Source organism: Rattus rattus, chromosome 10 (assembly GCF_011064425.1).
Source record: "Rattus rattus isolate New Zealand chromosome 10, Rrattus_CSIRO_v1, whole genome shotgun sequence".
Lineage (NCBI taxonomy): Eukaryota > Metazoa > Chordata > Mammalia > Rodentia > Muridae > Rattus > Rattus rattus.
In genome coordinates this window covers 32,072,993-32,097,010 of record NC_046163.1, presented here as the reverse complement: position 1 = coordinate 32,097,010, position 24,018 = coordinate 32,072,993, and the positions used below count along the sequence as shown (strand labels likewise).

At 45.6% G+C, this 24,018-nt stretch overlaps 1 protein-coding gene across 4 annotated transcripts in view; it reads left to right on the top strand.

Moving 5' to 3' along the window:
- Nucleotides 1-24,018, top strand: part of Rgl1 (ral guanine nucleotide dissociation stimulator like 1) — a 249,011-nt gene that overhangs the window by 123,460 nt on the left and 101,533 nt on the right. For 2 of the 4 annotated variants that reach the window (XM_032915394.1, XM_032915392.1), the window contains exon 3: nucleotides 21,994-22,104. The exons of 1 other annotated variant lie outside the window; for it this stretch is intronic. In XM_032915394.1, coding sequence (XP_032771285.1) covers nucleotides 21,994-22,104 — 111 coding nt within the window. Of the gene's footprint in view, nucleotides 1-20,816; nucleotides 20,995-21,993; nucleotides 22,105-24,018 lie in introns of those variants that run through there. One more of the 4 variants, XM_032915395.1, reaches the window with a different exon arrangement.

The window sequence follows — 24,018 nt, the reverse complement described above, 5'->3', positions numbered from 1 at the left end:
GAAGGTAGGTTCGTGATGTGATAGCCTTAAGAAATGGGTTGTCTGAACATACAATCATTATCTGCTTGGTAATCAATCTAGATGTGAGGTACATCTGTGAGACATTGCTGGGTGATGTTATCCTTCGTGTCTTTGGAGAAAATGTTAATGTTTTGTACTAGGTACATGCATTTTTATGTAGGTGATATAATTTTAATGCCTTTAACATGCCTTGTGTCACTTTGCATTAGCATGATAAATTTGAACTAATTCACCCATTCTACTTTGGATCAGTGCCCCTTGTCATCAAAGGCATCCATTTTTGAAACAGCTGTTTGGGTTAGGGATTTAGGATGTGGCCATGTAACATATCAAAGCTAATTGGCCCGTAGGGTAAGCAGGCTCATGACCTTGGCCTCCTTATTGCTGACCTGTAACTAGCTGAAGTAACTGGCCTTGTGGGCAGGTCACCTTCCCTGAAGAAGTTCTAGCGTTTAGAAGTTACCCAACAGGGCATATAATCTTGTTGTTCTGTCTCCTTACCCCAGTGAAGAATGTTTGGATGAAGAGCTAGATGGAGAGATTCTGCAAAAACTCTGAGATTGGCATTTGAGGAGCATTGTCAGGTAGACAAAGGAAAGTTAGTCATGCTTAGGTTGCAGGATTTGTTTCTAAGTCAGTGCCAAAGAGTATTGCACTCCGATAACTGTTGATAACCTTGTTCCATCCTGGAAGCCATTGGGGAGGGTTTGTACCAGTAGAAAGCCTCAGTGTGTATTATGCATAAATACTGTGTGTCCTTTTCAGTCTCAGCCTTACCTTACACTTTGATATCATGTAGATAACACTCACACATGCCACACAGGTGCATGCTGTGCAGCGGATTGATGAGGCTGCAGATCGAAGCTGTACATAAGCCAAGACTCTCCAAAACAAGGAACCATGCCACTAGTGGAAACAGAGCTCTTGGAGGCTGCTCTGCTGCTGGTGTGTATTCTCCACACCACACGCCTGTTACCACAGAGGTCTGTCAGCATTCCCTGATGGGTAGCCACATGGGGCCCGGGAGAGCTTGTTTGGTTTTTGGAAAGCTGGGACCAAGTGTGATCCTTCATATTTTCATGCAAGCACCTGTGGCTATTATCAAAGATTCTTTCAAAGTGAAATAGGCAGAAGGAACCTAGATGAGGCCATGACTACTCTTTCTCTTTCTGTTTCCTCCTATACTTGCACAGTGAACCTCTTTCTGTAAACAGAGTCATGATATATAAACGTGAATCATGAGTCAAGGAACTTAAACAGAGTCATGTAAACAGAGTCCCAGCTCACCTTACTAGGATGTCCTGGAGCTAAAAATCGCCAATTTGTTTGCCCCAGTTTTCAAAATCGTGTAAATGGAATCTCGGAGCTATGGTGCGTTAGGTGTTCTGTGTTTAGCTTCTTTAAGTCAACACCATGCTCACATGCATCCAAACGGTGTCTCAGCACTTCTTCTCTTCCTTTGTGCTGTGCTATTTCATTGACGAGATATAGTCTTTAAAAATCCCATTCTACTTTTGATGGAAGTTTGATTGTCCAATTTGTGAGAATTATAAAATAATGTGTCTGTAAGGGAAAGAAAAGACCTAGAAATGGATGTCAGAACTTAACATCTGATAAAAGTGGAATTTCTTAAGAAAAGGTGCCCAATATCAGGATAGTTCATAAAATTTAGACACATTTAAGACAGTCATTTTAAATGTAAATTTAAAATGTTTAAAAAATAGCATTTTTGATGATTTTTTTTTTTTTTTTTTTTGGTTCTTTTTTTCGGAGCTGGGGACCAAACCCAGGGCCTTGCGCTTCCTAGGCAAGCGCTCTACCACTGAGCTAAATCCCCAACCCCATGGCAAATTATGTATTAATAACCATTCTTCAAGCCTTTTTGTTTAAAAAAAGAAAAGTTAAGCTAGAGGCTGGAGAGATGGCTGAGTGGTTAAGCATACTGGCTGCTCTTCCGAAGGACCTGGGTTCAATCCCCAGCACCCACATGGCAGCTCACAACTGTCAGTGTCTCCAGTTCCGGGGGGGTCTGACGCCTTCACACACACATACAAGTAGGCAGAACATCAATGGACATAAAATAATTTAAAATTTTTAAAAAAAGTTAGGAAAGAATAATTCTTTGAAATTCATTGCAGAAGAAAAAAAAATTACACCTGTGTTTCTGTCTTGGTAGTCAACCCTTCCATTCGTGTGTTGTCTACATGTAAGGGGCCGTTCTGCACGTGCTGTTCTGTACTTGGCTTTTCTCTACTCCCTGATGCATCTTAGAGACAATTTCAAGTTGGCATCCTCAGACCAATTCCTATAACCATTGTGTAACGGATCACTGTGCATCATACAGACAGACCGTTTTCCTTTACCCAGTCCCAAGGCTGGAAGAAGTGTTGGTGTATTTTTAAACACCATGACAAATTATGCTTTAATAACCATTCCTCTATATCTTAGTGAAATGTTCTGTGAATCCACAGGTAAGTTTCTAGCAGTGACAAGACTCCTTCCTCAAGGATGTGTGGTTTTTAAAAAATTTATTATAAAAACGTATTCATACTTTTTCTAGCATTGGAGGTGGACCCCAGTTCTTCTAGACAAGCCAGGTGAGCATTCTGATGCAGTGATTTTTTTCCGTCCTAAACAGGACTAAATTCTCAGGTTTTGATGGAAAGCAGCTTTCACTGAATCTAGGATAGGATGCGACAAAGATGTGCTTTTAATGTGGGTATATATTGCCGATTGTGCTCCGAAAGGCTGTGCCTGTCTCACTGTCAGAGTGTCAGCATGCATCTTGAATAGGTGGGAAGGCATTGTATTCTCAATATGCATCGTTGGTTTCTGCTTTTATTCTTAACTCTTGCCTTCAGGTTAGCTTCTAGCCATGTGATATGTAAATAAATGGTGCTCAAATCATCCCCGTCTGCTGCTTTGAGTCTCCATACAGCTTTGCAGACAACAAGGGTATCTGTCCCCACTCACTGGCCTAAGATACTAGGACTGCAGCTTAGACCGCCCCATGTTAACCCAAAGACAGGAGACTGAGCGGCTCTCACAGTTCATCAATCCTGTGAGTAGGAGAGAATCTTCTCTGATGCTTCCAAAGGACCCCAGCACCTGGGGCCTCAGCAGGGATGCGGGGCTCATCCCTGAGATGAGAGGGGATGCTGAGAGGGATGAGTAAGCAATCGAGGGCACTTTGAAACACGTTCAGTCATGAATGCTCCTTCATAGAACAGATTCGTGATGTCTGTTTGGCACTGTGGGACTCCTGACCAAAGCCCTTTTGAGCTCATGATCTAGATCTGGGTACTGTATACATACATAGCAGCGTGACCCGTGAAAACCATCTGAATGTCAGAATTATCAGAAGATACAGACAGAAGGCTGTGGTTGGTGGACTATAATCATTTTTGTTGGGGTTGTGATCCAGCCTCCACCCAAGGTTTTGATGGGATTGCTGTCATATTTTCTCAAGTATATGAAAATTCTAAGAGGGAACTTGGTGAGGGGAGTACAGAATAGTGATACACAGGAGGCATCACAGTCCCTGTTCACACAGTGGCGTGGACATTGACAGAGTAAGCGGCGTGGTCTCCACACCCCCACCTCATTGCTGTAAGGAACAGGAAGCCGTGTGCTGTGCTGGATGCCAGGATTGACTCCATCCTCTTTAACACACTTGGAAACTCCACTTGTATTAACACGTGCGGGGCTCCTGTGTCTTTCACTTGGAAACTCCACTTGTATTAACACGTGCGGGGCTCCTGTGTCTTTTGTTACTGCCCAGTTTTTCTACAGGATATTGAGGGGAGGGCAGAGCTGTGATGTCCCGTGCTTCAGGAGTGACAGAATGGAGAAGGCTAAGCAGACAGTCAGTGGGAGCTTGTTCGGATGTGGACTGTGGACTGTGGACTGTGGACTAATACTCATGCGGTGAAATTAGGCCAAGGCTCTCTGCCTTTTCCTCCCCTTTCCCATCCTCCTTACTCCTATGTTTTGCTGTGCTAAGTTATCAGACATGGGTCTTATTCCCAGGGTATTTATTTATATCCTTAGTGAGATAAGATTTGTAAAATAAGAAGGAATGCAATAAAATTCCAAATAGGACCCTAGATAACGGGTCACAAGCGATCAGAGGGAAATGGAATGTCCAGCCAGTGAAGGGTGTAGTATGCTCTGTCACTTCTGTGAGTGTGCTCTTTATTAGGAATGTCCATGTGGGAAGGAATTGAAGAAAGCCTTCTCTAGACTTTGGGGTTTGCAGGACTAAATTGGGGTTCTGTAAGCATAGGGGATGGGGGGCAAATAACAGTGGGATGATTTGGGCTGGAGGGAAGGATATATAAACATTCAAGAAGTCAATTGGGGACTCTGGCCTCTATGGCTTCAAATGTCTTCCTGCTGTGGTTTAAGCTATTCTTTAAAATGGCTGTGCTCAGTACAAGCAGCAGAGTCTAGATCTGCATGAAGTTTGGGGCAGGAACTGCAGAAAGTCTAGGCCAGCAGGCCCGGCACTGGAAGGGGTTGCAGAGGAATATGGACGATGACAGACCATCGCTTATGCGAGTAGAGTCGGCATTGGGGTGGAAGGAAGGTGCAGGGCCGGAGCAGCGAGGAACAGGTGGCACTTGGAAATGTAATCAGGAAGGGGAATGAAATGTGTGTCAGCAGTTAGCAGGCGCCAGCCACTCTGCTCAGGTTTGCGGGCTGACTTCCAAGCTCTGGGAGGAGAGGGCAGAATGGAAATGGAGAAGCTGGGCCGTAGCCACGGAGGGACCAGGCAGAGCGCCAAGCAGGAATCAGGCCTGGAACATAGGGCCTGTCTAGCACAAAGCATGGCTGGACGCTCCAGTCCAGAATGCTGAGCCAAAGGCTCTTCATTCCTGATGCTGGAGGTTAGCGCCAGTCTTACATGCGGGCTTGCAGGTGGGAGCGAAGGGCTCCAGCTGTGTGGGGAAGAGGACACTGTCGGCTAGAGCTAGACCTTTGTTTGGGAGAGGAGAGCAGAAAAGCAGGAAAGTGAGCACAGGGAACATCTGAGCTGGAGTGTTTTATGGAGATTAGTTTGAGCCTGGTGTGTAAAGTGAACTGGAATGCAGCGAAGCTTCGTCTGTGGCAGAGTTTTGCCATTCCCCTTCTGTATTAGTGAGAATTCTTTAGGGATTAATAATGTGTGGCACTGCGTGCTGTGTACACACACACACACACACACACACACACACACACACACACACCATTTTATAAACTCATCTTACACTGAAGTGCAACAGCACGCCTCCCACACCTGAGAGGCTGGGCTCTTCAGTGGACAGAGCATCCCTGCCAAGAGTAGTCCCATACTGGAGTGGCTGAGAAGTTGCTCGTTGCTCAGTCACTAAAACTAGGTACCTGGGAGTCAGAGTCCCAATTTGACACAGAAAACCTGGAGACCTCCTGGAGAGCCCCTGGTCCTTACCTAGTGATGGAAGCCTGGGAGTGCTGGTTCTGCTATCAGCAAAAGAATCAGCAAATCAACAAAATGAGAGGGAAGGCCAGACATTTTCCTGGGCTGCTACTAGAAGGCTGTGCACACGTTTGGGGTGGGTCTTCCCAGATCAATTCAGGCAATCAGAGAATTGTAAATCTTGGCAAATTGATATTAAACACAACCACCACATCTTCCTAAGGAATTCTCATGGTCACTTCCCTCTGTGCCTCTTTAAATCCTGTGAGGCAGAAAAATTACAGCATTAAAAGTAATTCATAAAAATGTCATCTTTATCTGTCCTTTCTCACTTTTTAAGTGGGGCTTTTTAGAAGGTTGAACTTACTGAACTGGCTTAAAGGAATTTTACTAGAGTGCTATTCTAACCTTTGTCAGACTGTAGTCATGTCTCACTTCTCTCTGTCTCTCTCTCCTCTCTCTGTCTCTCTTGCATGCACACACACATTAATTTATTTATTGTGTTTTAATACATTTCCTGCATATTGTGTGTGTGTGTGTGTGTGTGTGTGTGTATGGTGTGTGTGTGGTGTGTGTGTGTGTGTGTTTCCTCATGCCACTACGAGCACATGGAGGTCAGAGAACGACTTGCAGAAGTTGGCGCTCTCCTTCTACCATATGGGTTCTGGGGACAAACTCAGATCTAGCTATTTTCTTATTTTCTATCTATCTATCTATCTATCTATCCTTCTATCTATCTATCTATCTATCTATCTATCTATCTATCTATCTATCTATCTATCCTTCTATCTATCTATCTATCTATCTATCTATCTATCTATCTATCTATCTATCTATCTATCTATCTATCTATCTATCTATCTATCTATCTATCACAAGGTCTCATATATCCCAGGCTGAACTCACTCTGTTACTGAGAGTTGTTTTGAGTTTCGGATCCTCCTGCATCTTGTTTCCCAAGTACTGGGAACACAGGCCGTTACCACCACGCCTGGTTTATGAGGGACTGAGCTGGGTCTTCGTGTGTGCTAGGCGAGCTCTCTGTGCTCTGAGCTGCATCTCTAGCCCTGGCCAGGGCTTATTAACGTGGCAGGAAACTTCTGCATGGCGCCTTCCAGGCACCTGCACGGAAGGTCGTGCTCCCAGCCTGCTCTCTGGCTCTTGCCGTCCTTCTGAGTGTTGGAGGAAGTTGCCTTTGTTCTCTTGACTTCCATGCCTTCATCCATGCTGGTTTTCTTGCCAAGCAAACACTTGTCTTTTCATCTGCTAACGTTTGCTTCTTGTTCCAGGCATAGCTTTAGGCAAGTCTGACTGCTTGCCTGTGAATGAGATGCGTCTTCTGGAAGCTAGGGGATCCATGCCACAGGACAGCATTTCTCATGTGACTGGCAGTCACTTGACTTGCTCTTTCTTCAGGCTCTAAGTTCGCGTTACTTTTTTCTTTCCTCACCCCTCTCATTCCACCTCTCCTTTCATTTATCTTCCTCTCCTTTTGACATGGGCATATTGCTATGATGCTCACACTGATCTCAGACTCTCACCTCAGCCTGTGGAGTAGCCGGACCTGCTGATGTGCACGGCCACACCCAGATTTAACCTGTAAGATTGAGGGCTTGGCTTCCCATAGCGCATGCAGTTGCTAACGCTACACCAAGGAGCCCCGCCTGCGTGCCTATGTGAGAGAGCAAATGGGGTGGCCACACCAGGCAGTTATGTGCTTCACTGGGACAGTGGCGCTGGGAAGATGATAGAAAACCCTGGAGATTGCCGTTGAGAACATAGTTCTTGAGTTCTGGTAAGTACATTCCAATTCCCAGAGAGAACGAAGCACTAATGTAGTCCCTAAGGTGTGTAGCTCACAAATAATGGAAATAATATATACCAGCAAAGGTTTTACCACGTAAATGACCTAAGGAAAAAGTCTTTTGAAATTGCTATATTTGGAGTCAAAAGTCCTGGAATTTTGACCCTGGCCCAGCATTTATATTGTATGAGTTATTGATGTTTCTGTTTCTTGTGATATAAAATGGAGTGGTTAATACTTTCACTTTGAAAGGGAGAGATGATCAGGGGGTATATGCAGCAGGTGTTATAAACTACAAAGTAGCAGAGAGCTCAACATTATACCTGCAAGTAGGCATAAAAGTCAAGCCACTTAAGTTGTCAGGACTGAATGCTGGGTAGTTGTGACCTACCCAGGTGCTGCTGAATCTCACCCACACTATGCTAACACAGATATGGGCCGTCTTCCCTGGGTACTAAGTGTGGCTCTCCGAATGCCCTTGGGACACATTGCACAGTACTGTGACTGCTACTAGTGGCCTTCTTGGTCTGTGTGGTCTATGATGACCCGCCCCGCTCTTTCTCTACTTGGAATACTCATCTTCTATCCTGTACAGCACCCTAAACTCCTCCCCAACACCCTAACCCTTTGCTGAGACTATACATCTGCTCCAAGATGCCTTAGTTGGTTGTGTTCCTCTTTCTTCTGAAGGCTCACAGGGGTCAGTACTTCTCAACTCTCTGTCATCTTTCAGAAGAGATGCTAAGGGCTGGTCTTTCCCCCATTTGTTGGTCAGGGATCGGCCTGACACTCGAGCATTTCCAGGGTGAGAACCAAGAGGCTTTTCCTTGAAGCCTGGGTTCTAGTTCCAGCTGTGTCCCGCCTGGGATGTGTGAGGAAGTGTTTGTAAATGAACACAGTATAGCACAAGTACTGTCACTTGTAATGTGGGGACAGGATGGCTCCATACAAGCCCACAGTTAACCTCCTAACTGCTTATAGTATACATTCCCACATTTGTCTCCTCTATCAGGCTGAGGTCTCCAGAGAAGCAGAACTAAGTATATAAGAGCTATACCAATTACAAGTATTGACTCATCCAATCATGGAAGCTGAGAAGTCACAGGATGTGCTCTCTGTCAAGGAGAGATCCAGGAGGGAGGTAGTGCAATTCTCTCTGAGGGCAGAGGCCTGAGAATCAGGGAGAACGAGGTTGTTGTATTAGTCAGGGTTCTCTAGAGTCACAGAGATATGGATAGAATGTATCCATAGTACGGGAATTTGTTGTGATGACTTAGAGTCTGTAGTCCAACTCCCCAACCATGGACAGCTGTGAACTGCAAGTCCAAGAAATCTAGCAGTTGCTCAGTCCCACAAGGCTAGCTGTTTCACCTGGTCTTCTGTAGAAGTAGATTCCAACAGATGTGCTGGCAAGCAAATGCAAGCAGGTGAAGAAGAGCGAATCTTCTTTCTTCCAATGTGCTTAAGTTGGCCTCCAGCAGAAGGTGTGCCCCAGATTAAAGGTGTGTACCACCACGCCTGGATCTGAGACTTGTTTTGTCCCAGGTGACCTTGAACTCAGAGATCTCCTTGCCTTAGTCTCCTGGGATTCATAGCCACTATGCCTCAAGATCTCCATGCCAACATCCAGGTCAGAAACTTGTGTCTCTCAGCCTCAAGATCTGGATCACAGGTGAGCCTTCCAATTCTGGACTGTAGTCCATTCCAGATACAGTCAGATTGATAGCCGGGAATAGACATCACAGTTGTAGATCCAATCTGAGCTCAGAGAAGATAGATGTGATGTCTCAGCTCAAGTGGTGAGACAGGGAAATCCCTCCTTTCTCTGTCCTGCTCAGACCCACAATGGTCTAGGTGATGTCCACCCACAGAAGAGAGCTCGGACTCCCTTTTTGTCCCATGCATCTGCCTGGCGCCTTCCCTCTCTGCCTTTATAGTTTCTCACTGATTGTGTTTTACCAGGCAGATTTCACTTTAAAGATCACTTTCTCTGGAGAATTCTCTTTAAATGTTGTGTGATTGACCTGCGCCTGCCACCTGTACGTCTTCTCTCAGCTTCTGTCATGCAGTAACGAAACTGCTCTGCTTGTCTGTCCCCTCCCTCATCAGTGCTGTGAGGCAGGCATCACAGCTCTGTGGTTGAGTTCATTCCGAGATGTCTAGCAAAGGGTTCAGTAAGACTTTATTTCAAGTACTAATTAGGCAAAGACCTTTAAAATCTAACTCTTGGTATCTAAGACTCTAATATCCCACTCTTGGGGATGTAGTGATCTACTCTTGTAAAGTGGTTCTCTTATCTCTCGATTCTGTTCTGTTTAATGGGTAGATTGGCTAGAGTACAGATCTGGCTGTCTTGACAAGTTTAACAACTAAAAACTACTTTTCTTTCCCAGAGATAGGCATCCACTGGTGGCATGGCCGTTGTTCTGTGAGGAGAGTCACAACAGGCCTTTTCTGTCTGCTGCTCCGTGTGGAATGGTTTCCTTGACCTTCCCTAGAAAGTCTAATTATGTCCTGGCATTCTTGAACCCTGCACCCAAAGTCAATCATTCCTTTGGCTGCTTGGGGGCTGATTCTAATCTCTTTGGGTCCTTTGGGGTTGTTTCTCTTTGGTGTGGATGTTTGGAGCCAAGCTGAAGAGTGTGCTAGTCCTTGCCCAACCCCCACTTTATCCTGAGCTTCCTCCCATAAGAAGACCAGAAACTTTGTTTGGATCAGGCATGGGTGCCAAGATTGCCAACTGCTTCTTGGTATAAAGTCATGGGCTAAAGCCAGAACCATGCCCAAGGCCCATGCCACAGCAGCCCAGCACACCTGGCAGCCTGGCAAGATAGAGGTGAGAAATCCCTTTGGACAAAGCTAAATGCTCATGTCACTAAATGCTCATGTCACTAAATGCTCGCGTCACTAAATGCTCGCGTCACTAAATGCTCGTGTCACTTAGGGGGTAGCTGGTTGCCATCCTTTTTTCTCTTACCCCCTCCTCCTCTTCCTCCTTCATCTTCCTCCTCCTCTACGTCTACATTACTGAGGATTGAACCCACAGCCTTCCGTATACAGGGTGAGCATTCTTTCATACTGAGCCCAAGTCCTGCCCTCACCCCCCAAACTTTTTATTTTGAGCCAGGGCCTCACTAAATGGCCCAGGCTGGCCTTACAGTCATCTGTAACATGTAGGCCTGAATCCTCCTGACTCAACCTCCTACCGAGCTAGACTGCAGGCCTGTGCCTCCTGGCCTGGCTGAGGACCATCATTTCTTTACAGGCTGTTTTTATTGGTTGTATGCTGAGAGGAATCATTACATTTTATGTCTGTGCTTTGAGATGAAAACCCAGTCTCTTCTATCAATTCTCCCCTCCCCTAACACACACAGGCACACAGGTAGATAGGCAGACAGACAGATACCCACCACCTCTCCACCTAGAGAAGGATTTCAAAGGGAGAACCAGCTAATTGGGAAGGAGCTGTAGCAACTGGAGGTGCAGTGGCTCTCTGTCACCTGGAAGCCGAGTGAGCTGAGGTAACCCCTCCCCCACCCCGAGCAGGGCAGTTCCCATCCTGTAGGAACACCCGGCCTAGGTTTTTTTGTCAACATGACACAAGATGGGGTCGTTTGGGAGGACATACCCTTAATTAAGAAAATGTCTGTAGGTAACTGTGTGGGATATACTTTCTTCTGATCTGGAAGGGCTCAGCCCACTGTAGTCCTGGGTTGTGTAAGAAAGGCACCTGAGCAAGAGGAGTCTGCTAAGCAGTGCTCCTCCCTGGCCTCCTCAGCTCTGGCCTCCCCAGCTTCCCCTAAGCTATAAGTTAAACCCTTTCCTCCCCAAATTGGGTTTGGGGCCTGGTGTTTATCACAGCAACATAAAAGCTAACTGTTATAAAGGCTCACCTCAAGCTTTAAAAGAAGCAGGATCAGTGTTAGCCACTGTGAACTGATCCCATCAATTTAACAGGCAAAAAGATACATATCAAGGCCCAAAGATCTATCTAACATTTTCAATGTCTGAAACATTTTCTGTTTGTTTTTTCCTTTGTTTTAAGAAAGTGGGGATTATCTTATGGATACACAACCGGCTTTCTAAAGTGTGAAACCCACTTCTCTGAGTTTCTGCTTCTCCCTGTGAGAAGCTAGCACACTTGTGGCATTTTGGTTAACTTTTGTTAGGTTTCTTTCCCATTATGTAGGCTTTTCTTTCTTTCCACCTTCTCAGACGCTGTTCTTGAAGCCAGGAACTTTCCATTCTTGGTTTCATCCAGAAGACAAATATTTCTGGGAAAACACAGTGTTTAAGCCATTCAGCAATTCTGCAGTTATGTAACTGACCACACTAAGACTTTGAATTAACTTTGGTTACATTTTATTGAAGAGTGTCATAAAATAACTGCGATAATTTTTTCAAAACATTTGCAGGTTTTTAAAATAGAGCTCACTTAAAACTCCCCACAGCATCTGACAACAGTGGCTGAGGGCAAAGCTTGTTTGAAATATTGACAAGTCCACTGAGTGTCTTCCAACTCTGACTTCAGTTTGAGAATTCATAAGTGAGCGCTCTTCCCATCACTACCTCCCACAGCTCTGGCTTCCTCCTAGTCTTGCTTTCTTCTTGGGTCCTTTTGTTTGTTTGTTTTGTCCTGTTTTTCTTGTGAGACACGTACTGTCAGACGGTTGCACGCTCCACCGCCGACCTCCCTGCCCCCACTGGTCATATGGCTCCTGTGAACTTCCCAGCATATGGACTGACAGACACATCGTTAGTTTTCCTCCCTTCAGTCACTCCTCTGTCACTATCTCTAAGTTTCTTCCTCCTAAGAACTGAGCCAATGTTTTTTTTTTTTTCCTCCCCAAACAGAAGCCCTTCTTATTTTGTCTTTTTTTACATGTCCCCACATTCTCAGTGCTCTGGTCCTAAACCTTTTCATTTCGTTTGTTTATTTGCTTCCTCTCTCATTTTCTTGTAGCATGCTGCCTGTCATCAGCTGTGGAATGTATTCCTCCCACACCCCCAGATTCATGTCTTCCTCTCTGAGCCCTCTTCTTTTCCCTCCCAGTGAAACTGCCAATTTAGAAGGGCGTTCTTCCACCACCTTCTCTTGGTCCTTTCTCCCCTCACAAGATAATTTACAGACACATATTAGAATCATCTGGTCGATGTGGTATTTTATCATTTCAAATTATCTTTAAAAGTTATTATTATTTTTATACAATATATTTGGATCATATTTTTCCTCTCCTAGATCCCTCCTATATCCCTGCCCAGCCAACTTCATGTTCATGTTCTCTCTCTCTCTCTCTCTCTCTCTCACACACACACACACACACACACACAAGAAAAACAAAACAAAAAAACCAACAAAAACAAAAGAAAATCAAAATAGACAAGAAGACTTAAAGACAGACAAGCACACTGACCTGGAGTTCCATTGGTCCATGCTGACACTGTTGGAGATCGGACTTCTTCCCTCAGCAGTTCTCAATTGCAAAGTGTTTTCCTGGACCGCATGGTTCAAATCTCACCTCTTTCTTTTGAACCACACAGTCCTCTCTGCCCCATTTGTTTCTTCCAAACTACGCTTCTCTTTGTCTTCCAAGTGTATGTGACAGCAGTCTTTGTAAGAAAAGCTGCCTTACCAGAAGAGTTTAAAGAACACTTTAGTTATTCTTTGACAGTTTCATACTTGTACATGGTGCATCTTATATGATATCATCCCGCCTCTGCCTTCCCATTTCCCTCCCCGAAGACTTGAATACACATGTGTGCCTATGTGCGTTTTAAGCTTAGGTGTCATGAAGGCCATTGGTTGCTGGATCTGGAGTCACAGCTGCCCACTGGTGCTAGGAACTAAGCTTGAGTCCTCTGTAAACACAGAGTGCTGTTAATTGCTGAATGTCTCTCCGTCCTGACAGGCTTTTCAAGAGTCAGCCCTGCCTGGCAGAGTGTTATCTCCTCGGTGTCCCCTTGCTCAGCTGGCTCTGATTTGTTTGTTTACTTGCTGGCCCCTGGCATTCGAAGTCATTTTCACCCAGTTCCTCTACACTTTTCTTGTTAAAGTATAATAAATACTTTTAAGTTAGTGACAATATATACTATTACTTGTCCTACCATATTTACTACTCATTTATTGAATTTATAACGTGGTCTCCCTCATCTACCTGCCAAATCATCTCTCTCTCTCTCTCTCTCTCTCTCTCTCTCTCTCATTTTTTGGCATCTGCAATGCTAATAACCATAGCAGGTCTCTGTACAGCACTGCGAGGGGCAAGCACAGAGTAGACAGAGCAAACCTGGCGGGCGCCATTGAAATGAAAACTTAAGAGTTCTTTAGAAAGTCAGTTGTGTTTGATGGTGCTCTGTTGGGGCAAACATATGAAAGAGGGAATGTTTTGCTGAAGCAGACACGTGAAAGGGTGTTCTGCTAACGCAAGCACATGAAAGGACACGTGATGAAGGATTCTTTGCAAACAGCACGCGTGTATTAGTCCGCCTTACACTGCATAGCTGAGCTACGTTAGTCAGGACTCCTCAGAGAGAAGCATGCCAGAAACCTTCCAGTGGCGTGCTGCAGTCTCTTGCTGCTTCCTCGGACTCTGGCTGATTGGCAGCTGAGACAGCTGCACCTGCTGACATGTACATGCTGAGGACACGCGATGTCTGGAGGGCATAAATAGGACTCTACAGACAGTGGTGGAGTCTGAGCTAGGCTTGCTTATAGATCTAGTTGTACAATGCTTGTGGTCTCGAGTCTTTGTTGATCTTGATTTGCTGAAAGAGACACAGCTGAGAACTTCTCCTGGCCCCTCCTGCTGACTCAAGTTTGCTGTCCTCCCTCTACTGAACTGGATTGCTGGTGCATCTGTGATGTGTTCACGAGTGGATAGAGCTGCCGCTAGTCATCTGTGAACTGAACTGCTGATTTCCACATGACACAGGCCGATGCTGCTCCTAAGAACGTTTCTAAACCGGTCCGCTTTCCCTGTATCTTCTCTTTTCCACTACCCTCTGGTGGGTGGTGGGCTAAAAGAGAGGTTAAAACGTTTAAAAACCATCTAAGCCAGGGTTGGGGATTTAGCTCAGTGGTAGAGCGCTTGCCTAGCAAGCACAAGGCCCTGGGTTCGGCCCCCAGCTCCGAAAAAAAGAAAGAAAAAAAAAAAACCAAAACATCTAAGCCTTAAAAAGATTAAAGTTACATACCATCTATGTAACTTCATAGATGTTCATAGCCTTCATAGCCTTTGCAGTTTTGTAGAAGAATCTTACATCTGTCCGTACAAATATTCAACTGTGGTTGACTTATGAGGAAAGAGGGATGTGGTGCTGTGGCCGCACATGGGTGATATGGGTATTTAACCAGAGCAAGAAGAGGCTGGGATGTCCCACATACGGGAAATGCCATCCTGCCCCCTGGCAGGAGGGGTTGGACTTGTCTATGACTTTGTCAAAAACATGGAGTTTGATAGCACGGTGGGGTGAGGGGAAGGAGGGTAGGGACTCACAGGGGCTAGCCACAGCCAGGCTCCATGGAGTACAGGAAGCATTTAGGCTTTTATCCTTGGCAGTAGGGAACCACTAGAGGGGGTAAAGGACAGGGGGAGATGGTAATGCCATTTGGAAAGATCACTCTGTCTAGAGAGAGAATGGATTGGCAGGAACATTGAGCTCAGCATTTTCCTGGGGTTGTAGCAACTCAGTGAATGCTGCTCACTGATTGGACAATGTGTGAGACTTAGGGCTCTCGCCGTGATCTTTGTATCATGCCATTCTGTCTTTAAGCTATAGAATCTTGAGCTACTTATAAGAGGAGCCTGACTTTAACATCATTACTTTCCTACACTCTTTGCAATTCTTTATCTCAACACATGCAGCCCCTACTGCTGATAGCATTGGGTAGTAACCGTGGTGTTGGCTACTGTGCTGAAGGCTTGACTTCTTGACTTCTTGATTAATTCCTACTTCAGGCTGACGACAGAAGTGTTTATATTCCTCTCTTCTTAGCAGGACTAAATGGGTTGGAATGAAGGTCTTGCATCAGAGTGAAGTGATCAAGCTAGACCTCAGCTCTAGATGTCTCTGACCGAAGAGCCATGGCTTCTTTATTTAAGGCTCACTGCTATCTCAGTACCATGCTGATGACAAAAGGAGGGTCCTTTAGCTTTGGTGACGGGGGAGATGACCTGGCTAATTGTCCAGTAATGCTCCAGACTCTTGGTCAAAGCTCTTCATCTTCAGCTTGGGTCACCCACTCACCTTGACCTCTGACTGATCACTATGTGTCACCCAGAACTGGCAACATATCGCAGCCAATTGTTGTGTTTTGATCTTTTTCATCTCTGTGGACACACTGCTGGCTGTGTCCTTTTTTTCTTTTATAGAGACCTATAATTAGATGAGGCATTAATGTACATTAGCCCCAGGTACAAATAGTATTCCATAAACCATCTTCCTCTGTAAGTGAGCATCACCAACAATAAGAGTGACCACCAACAAATGATTAAAATATTAGTTGAAAAATATTTTCTGTTATGGCTGTAGGAGCCCTTTGTCTCGGGCCTGGCAGCGGTTGTATGGCATTTGCTTGTATTTCTTCCATCTTTACTTTCCATCCCTCAGGGCAACCTTTTCTTTAGTTGCAATGCGACTGTCTAAAATGCTCATAATTTGCTTACATGAATAGAATAATCTAATGGCAGAACATTGAGAATTTTAATCGATGCCTTGTAGTGTCTCTGTGATAATTAATAAGGTCAGTTTGGGCTCAGAAAATGACAGCAATGTCTATTGTTTAAGAAGGGTTTAAAGGAGCATTCATCTTTAACCAAGCATGACTGGCTCCTTATCCTTTGCAAAGCAAGGTTGAAAGTTCAAGCAAAAAGTAGGCGAATGGAGCACCCCCAGGGTTTTTGTTGTTTTTTTGATTTCAGAATCGGTGATTGAACCCAGGGCCTTGTACATGCTAAACACACACTTTATCAATGAGTTGCACCCCCAGGCCAACCCCAGTTTTCACAGCTGGAAACAACCCTGACAGAAAGCCCAACTGACACTGGGAAGCCAATCGCTAAGCAGCCAAGCCCACAAGCCTGAAGACTCGGGAGAAGCATTCATGGGCTGCTCATGGGATGGAGTAGCTTCAGCCACACTTAGATATCGCTGGAGCTAAAAGTTAGAAGTATCTGATTTATTTGCTTATATCTTCTCTCCAAGTTATTGTTAAGGACTAGAGGTAGCTGAAGGTATAGTTATTAATAAAATTATTGCAAATTCCCCTTACTGGTTTCATTTAAAATCTATTAGCAGTGACTAGGAAAGGCCAGGTATCACCCCTCTCTTCTGCTTCTGTGTGTTTGAGTGACTCCACGGACGTGAGATCTCAGGTTGTCTTTCTGAGCTTGACTTATTTCCCTTAGCAGAGCATCTTCCAGGTCCTCCCACAGAGTCTCTTTAAAAGGACTTGTGTCTTTTTAAAAGCTGGAGAATACGCCATCGCATCAGTTTTCTTTTATGTGTTCATCCATTGATTGACATCCTGGTTGTATCTGTAGTATGGCCATGGTGAACAATGTTGTAATAAACATGGAAAGTTTCTTAGAGATCTGGAAAGACATTCTTTCATGCATGCTGCAATTGGCATTACTGATTTTTATGTATTTTTAACTGCTTGAGAAACATCCATATTTTCTTTCATAGTGGGTACTGCTTACATTCCCAGCAATACTATACCAGGGGCCCCTTTTTTCTGCATCCTCCTTAACGCCTGAACCTCAACACTTCCTTTCCCACCTCCCTTCCATCTTTCCTTTAAGAATCCATTTCTAGTTAGTGTACAGAACGGTATAGCATTTTCGTGATACTTCTCACTCCCTCCCCTTCTGCTTCTCCTCTCTTCCTTCTCTCCTGTGGTGAATGATACAAGATATGTTTTCATATGCTAGTGGGCGTTTTATACATTTTTTCTAAAATGTTTACTCAGGCCTATTGGCCATTTTAATTAGATTGTAGCTATCCTTTTGCTATTGAGTTATAAGACTCTCTTGTCTATTATAGATATTAATTCTTTATTGGTCAGATGTTTTGCAAGTTTTTTCTCCCATTCTGTAGGTTGCCTTTTCAGCCTGGCTGGATTCCTCTACTGGGCAGAAGCTGTTTGGTTTGATGTAGTCCCTCTTGCCATCATCTGTTCAGAGCCTCTGTTGGTTGGTATTTTGGGTTAGCATGGACTTCAAACATATTAAGTCTTGAAGGTTACAAATAGGTATTTATTTATTTACTTATTTCAACAGAAGATCAATTAAAGCTAATGAGCAGATACATTAAAGTAACAGAATACAGAACAAAATTCAAACATTGTGAATCCCCAGCACTGGGACAAAAAGGACTGGTTAGGTGGCTCAGTGGGTACCGTGTTTGCTAAGTTTGGAGCCTCAGAAGCCACATAAAAGCTGCATGTGGCAGTGTGGACCTGTAACCCCAGGGTTGGTGAGTGGAGACAGCACAATCCTGGGAGCTCATTGGCCAACCAGTCTGCCAAAACTAAGCTTCAGTGAAAGACCCTTTCCCAAAGAGTAAGTTGGAAAAGCAGTTAAGGAAAGGCACCCAGATGTCAACCTCTGGCCTTCCCATGTGCCAGCTCAGGTGAGCATGCATTTCCCCTCACCTGTGTACACTCACACACATGTCATACGACAGCCTAAAATTAAAATTAGGAAAGCCATACCAGTCATAATAGCCCCAAACACAATAAGATTCTTAGAAGCAAACTTATCAGAAAAGAACAGTAAGACACCAAAGCTTCAGAGCTGTTTTTTTTCTGGTCTGTTAAGAGTCTAGGTGAGGTGTTTACTGGGTAAGTCAGTTCACACTGACTGATAGGTGGGTTACAGGTTTATGCTCCTCACAATAACTAGTACTTTAATCCAAAAGCCCTGGTAAAAAGGTAATATTGATGGCATTGCCTATAAGTGAAATATATTTTTTTAGCCACATAGGAGCAGTTTTACTTTTTCTCTTCCTGGGTTAAAAGTGCTAAAGAAAAGAGGTTCACGGTTTGAGTGTTCCTCTCCTCAACTACAAGCTCCTCTGGGGTCCTGGCACACTAAAGGGACAGCACACACACATCACGGCTGTACTTCCGTGTCAGGTCTACAGGTCCTCATCAGTCCCGGAGTCCCCGAGCAGACTCCAGCCCCTCAGCACCCCTTCTCGGTCCCTCTGCTTCAGTGCAGAGCATCCTGTGTTTGTGGCCTGGCGCTCGTTATAAGTGAGATAGCCTAAAATAGACGTTGAGAGCCCTCATTGATTTCAACATTTGATACTTCTCAATCACATAAATTTAGGCATAAATTCAGCTATTTGGTTTTTATCTTTTTCTTTCCTTCATAAAAGGATTGCTACAAAATCACACCTTCTCAGGAATAAACACAAATAATCATTCTTGGTAAGCTGTCTGGAACTTTAATATAACTTGGAAGACATCATTTCAGATTTCTCCACACTGCAGACATGACACAGCCTCTCATGGAGTCTGGGCCTGTAGTGCTTAGTGTAGTGTAGTGGGGTGTGATGTGGTACAGTGTAGTGTTGTGTAGGGTAGTGTAGTGCCTCCCTGAGGGGAAGGGCGATAGGGAGAGAATGGAGCCTTCTGGACAACTCTCTGTGCACTAAGTGATCTGCACATTGCTTTATTTAACACTTTCTGAAATTCTGTGACATTTGTCCCATTTTGTAGCCAAAGAAGCAAATCCTAGGGAAGCAGTGTCTGTGCTGATTCCCACTGTTAAGTCTGGCTTTGACCTGGATTCTGTTGTCATTCCCAGGGACCGAGTCAAGACACTGCTGAAGGATGAGAGGAAGGGGAGAGCTACAACCTGAGAGAGGCTTGTGAGGGTCAAGCCACCTTCTCCAGGAGTTTCTGGAGTTGCTTATCTGTGAAGTTTTTCAATAATCTTAAAACATACAGCACAGATTAGCTTAGAGTGGTGTTGAAATTAACCGAAGCCCTGCTTACCTGTCCTGGTTGCCTCTCTGCTTGCCTGTCCTCGTTGCCTCTTGCTGTCTTCATAACCACCAAAAAGTCCCCTAGGTGTGACCTGGGGCCCCGAGTCGGCTAAGAAGCCTGAGGTAGGGCCTCCACATATTTTCCCACTAGCTCCTGGGACACTGTGTTCTGAGTACTGAACATGGCAGAAGGAATGTGTGTATATGTCTGTGTGTATTTAATATTTATTGTAAAAGATTATTCTTCTCTCCACACAGTCTTGACCCCCTGAAGCCCGGGGCTTTATGAGGAGTGAGTGACGGACTTGAAGACATTCTGCAGTGTGCAGGAACCCTTTGCTTGCTTGGTGTGCCCTTGCTGTCATTTCTAATATTCTTTTGGAGACATCAGAGCATTTGATTGGCTGACTTCTCAGCTCATTTGATTGGCTGACTTCTCAGCTCATTTGATTGGCTGACTTCTCAGCTCATGATATATTCATTACTAACCAAGGCTCAGTGCTTTGCCTTAGCACAGCAGTCAGGAGGAGGGCTTTTTCAGATGGAGCGGGAGTGACACCTGTAAAACGCACAAGGTTTTCCTAGTTGGTGTGGAGTTCTGGCAGGTGCAGCTCTGGCTGCATTACTATGTGTTATCGCTTGCCGTTGATTTATTGGAACTAGATCTTTTAAAAAGTAATGTATTGTCCCACACAGACCATTGTGTTAAGATAAAATTGTTACCAGCACTGCCTTTGAAAGGCTTTCTTCCCTGCAGTACTTATCCCTCTGTGTCCCCACAGTGCTCAACACCCCACCCCCCCTCGCTACCCACAGAGGCTCCAGAAACCCCCAGGACCACTTTCAGCCTCTGTCACACACTGTCAGATTCAGCAAAACCCTCCGCTCTCACCACAGTAGTCAGTAAGGCTGTAACTAACTGAGCCTTATCAGAACCGGAGGTGGAGCTGATGCATGCCTGTAATTTTAGAACTCAAGAGACAGAGGCAGGAGGATTGCCACAAAAGTTCCAAGTGTTCAAGGCTAGCCAGGGCCACCTTAAAAAAAAAAAAAAAAGCAGCAAGGAAGCCACAAATAAGAATGGACAGTAGGAACAAGTCCAGGCAGTTGCAGGTGCGGGGCAGGGTAGAGCCCCTGGGCATGGTTTTAGATACCCAGATAGCTTGTGACTTTATCCTAAGAACATCTCTGAAACCGAGGGGACTCTGATTTAATTACTCTAAATTCCAAATAGCAAGCAGGTCACAAGAGTCCCTCACCCTGATTTCCCCCAGTTTCCTTTAGTGAAGCAGGGGAGGCTGCGCACACAAGTCCCATGGCACACATGGTTCTATTTTGGCACCTGGTGGCCACCAGGAAACCCCGTTGAAGCGGTCTACTTGAAAGCATCGTTTCCCCACCACTCCGAAGCTGGAGAAACGATTGCTTGCTCCCTTGATCCGCGGAGCTTCCGAAAGGGAGAGTGCGCTCGCAAGCACAAACAGGAAAGCCTGACATCACGGAGCGGCGGGGAGGAGTCTGCTGCCGCGGGCTCCCGGGCTGCCTGCTCGCTGGCCGGCGCTCCTTTGTGGCCGAGTCGCGCGCGGCGGCGGTGGTGGGCAGCAGGGCGCGTGGGAAGCGTGGGGACCCGGAGCCGGGCCAGAGAGACGCCCCGGCCGCCTCGGAGCAGGGCGCACCATGCAGCGTCCGTGTGCCGGAGAGAAAACTGAGAATGAAATTACTTTGGCAAGCTAAAATGGTAACGCGAGCTCCCCGCCTTCCCCGGACGCTTCTCTGCTGGGGGCATCTTCCCATCTCCCGCTTTCTCGGGCCGAATTGTACTGTCTAACTGATCCGAGCCACCCGAACCCCGCGCTCTGAGAGGAGCTTTCTCACTCTGCTTTGTATCCTTCCCCTCTCTGTGCCTCTTCTCCCTAGAAACGACGTCTGTGTTCTCAGGCATTGCCTGCGGGGTGTCTGGGACAGGCAGATGCGTGTCAGGAGAGCAGAACTTGGAAAGGACCGAACTCAGTCTGGGGGAGCAGCGCCGCGCTCTGCCTCCCAGCAGCAGCCCTTTAACACAGATCCGAGGTTTAGCTGGCAACATGGCCATCCAGGGGGTCGCTGTGTAAATTTCAGTGGAAACTGCGTGAAGATGTGTTGCTTTCCCTGCACTTGCCAGAGGTTTATTTTTTTTTCTTTTTGGAAATAAAAACTTTCCACACCCCACGTAACTTTTTTTGGGGGGAGGGGGGGTTCCAAAACAGTAAGAGGAGAAAAAGAAGTGCATCTTCACTTCCCAGAGAGGGTTCTTGGCATTAAAACACTTGTTTGAGGGAGTTTAAAATCGACATTGCTCAAATGTTTGTGTACCTAAGAGAAATATAAACTTTTGTTTTTGCAAATGAGTTATTTTTCCTTTCACTTAAAGGGACAGAGTTAATCAGGAATAAATCACAGTTTCCTTATGAAGGGAAAAAAAACTTGAAAAAACGATTTAAGATATGTGGCTAGTCTAGGAAAAATAACTGAACAGAGAAGTCGAAGGATCCTGATACCGCAGGAAAAGGCTGCTAGCCAAGAAAATCTCAGCCTTGCCTATTGCAGTGTGTCTTGTGCTGCTGTTAGGAGTATTTATTCCGAACAGCCGTTGTCAGCAGGGAAGCAGCTGGGATAGATTGTGGTTAGCCAAGGGGGAAGAAAACAACTACACACACCGCGACCCTCTTTTTCTTTCTCTTTATCCCATCCCTGGCAGAGCTCGATTCAGGACTGGGGTGAAGAGGTAGAGGAAGGAGCTGTTTACCATGTCACCCTCAAAAGAGTCCAGATTCAACAGGCGGCCAATAAAGGAGCAAGATGGCTAGGGGTGAGTAGAGCTTCTGAGATCTTGAACTTTGGAATTTCAGTGTCTGCTCTTCTGTGAATATCATTATTATTTAGCCAAGGCAACCTTCCCCCTTCCCCCCTTTTCTTCTCCTTGGTCCTAAAAAGGAAACTGCTGATGGCCAAGTGTTTGCACTAGCTGAACAGGTCTGTTTTAGTACTTGGTGTTTCCCAAAGCATCTTCCTTAAGTTTGTCAATAATTCAGAACCTTCCGGAAACATCTTGAGGTATTTGGCAAACAGACTGGGGGTGTTGTGGCAGAAGAGATCAGGCACACAGAGAACTGGCCAGAGTGCACTACTAGCGTCTACAAGTGTCATAAACCACTGTGCCCAGAAGACACCCTTTTCTCTCCCTGCTCCTTATGTGGTGATGTCACAGCCCAGCCCCCGCTCCCAGGAGTTTAGAGTGCACAACCAACAGAGGCCATTCAGACCCACTGCCTTTGAGGGGCGGCAGGTTTTCCCATTGTGACCTTTCTGTAGAATGGGATGAGGCTGGTGCTTACTTAGACTTGGGACTCTGCCTATAGAGTGTGGGGTGGGGGACAGACACTTGGAAAAATCTGCTTTCCATAAACTATTGGGAAGGGTCATGTGAGTTCTTAATTCCACCAATGAATCTCAACACATCCCAAATGAAGGGACCGTGCAGGCAGAAAGCCTGGCAATGGGGTCAGGGGCGTGGGGGAACAGGAATTCTTCTGTTGGAGATTTAGGGAGCGATGGGTGTCTGAAGAGAGGCAGGCTGGGGTAGGTGCTTACTGGGCTTCATTACAGCCACACTAGGTCTTGTGGGTGATGGTCTTCAAAGCAATGGGGAGTGTGCACGTGCACCGCACCTTACTGACCTCAGTTTCAGAACACACAGGTTGGAGCAGTGTTCCCAGCTAGAGTGTGGCGTGCCCAGGGCTTCCTGGAAGGCGCGGAGGCAATAGGACTTGTGAGACTCAGAGTTGAAGGCGGGAAGCCAGGAAGCCAGGAGCCCTATCTTCCTCTGCCATGGCTGCTGACACAAGATCTCCCCCACACCCCACACTGACCTTCTCAACCTGCCTTAGGTCAGGATTTCCCTGCTATATGCTTGGGTCAGGATACTGTTGACCGGAATAGTAAGTTGCTAGTGACCTTGAAGATGTGGGCTACAAAGTTAGGAATTTTCTCAGTGAAAACTAGAGGTCTTTACTTACAAAGCAGGTGCCTTACTCAATATGATGCTAACAGTAGCTGTCTAGAGTGCCGACAAACCACTGCGTTACTGCTGGCGGCTTTATGTATATATACATTATTTAAATGGGATGTTGGTATGGTTCTGACCCATGTGACTATCTGTAAATGATTCATAAGCTCTAAACCAGTTGTCTTCAAATAGACTTTGCATTTTCTGGTGCTGGGTAGCCCCGACTGTCCTGGAACTAGCTCTGTAGATCAGGCTGGCTTCGAACTTAGAGATTCGCCTCCCTCTGCCTTCCGAGTGCTGCAGTTAAAGGCATGCAACACCGTGCTGGGCTGTTTTACTCTTTCTAATGATGCAAAATGTTGCATGGGTGGCAGTGCTAGTATTTAGCCAGATATGGTAACAATGAATGTAACATGAGCAATAGAGGGGACCCCAACCCAAACAAACTGTCCTTCGTTTAGAGGCTGACAGTTGCTTAGATTCTTATCAGCTGCTTTGGTCGCTGACTCTACTTCCCGTCTTATCCCGCCTCTCCCATAGCCTTATAGAGTTCAGAGGGCTTGGCTCTGAGTTAAACTGTAGATCGGAAACCTTGAGAAGAAGATCGTGGAAGCTTGTTTTTGGTTCATAGAGGAATCCTGCCCTCCTCGCATTTGAAGAGGTGACTCACAGACACCATACTGCTCATAGACGTCAGTTCTTAGAACTCTCTGCCTG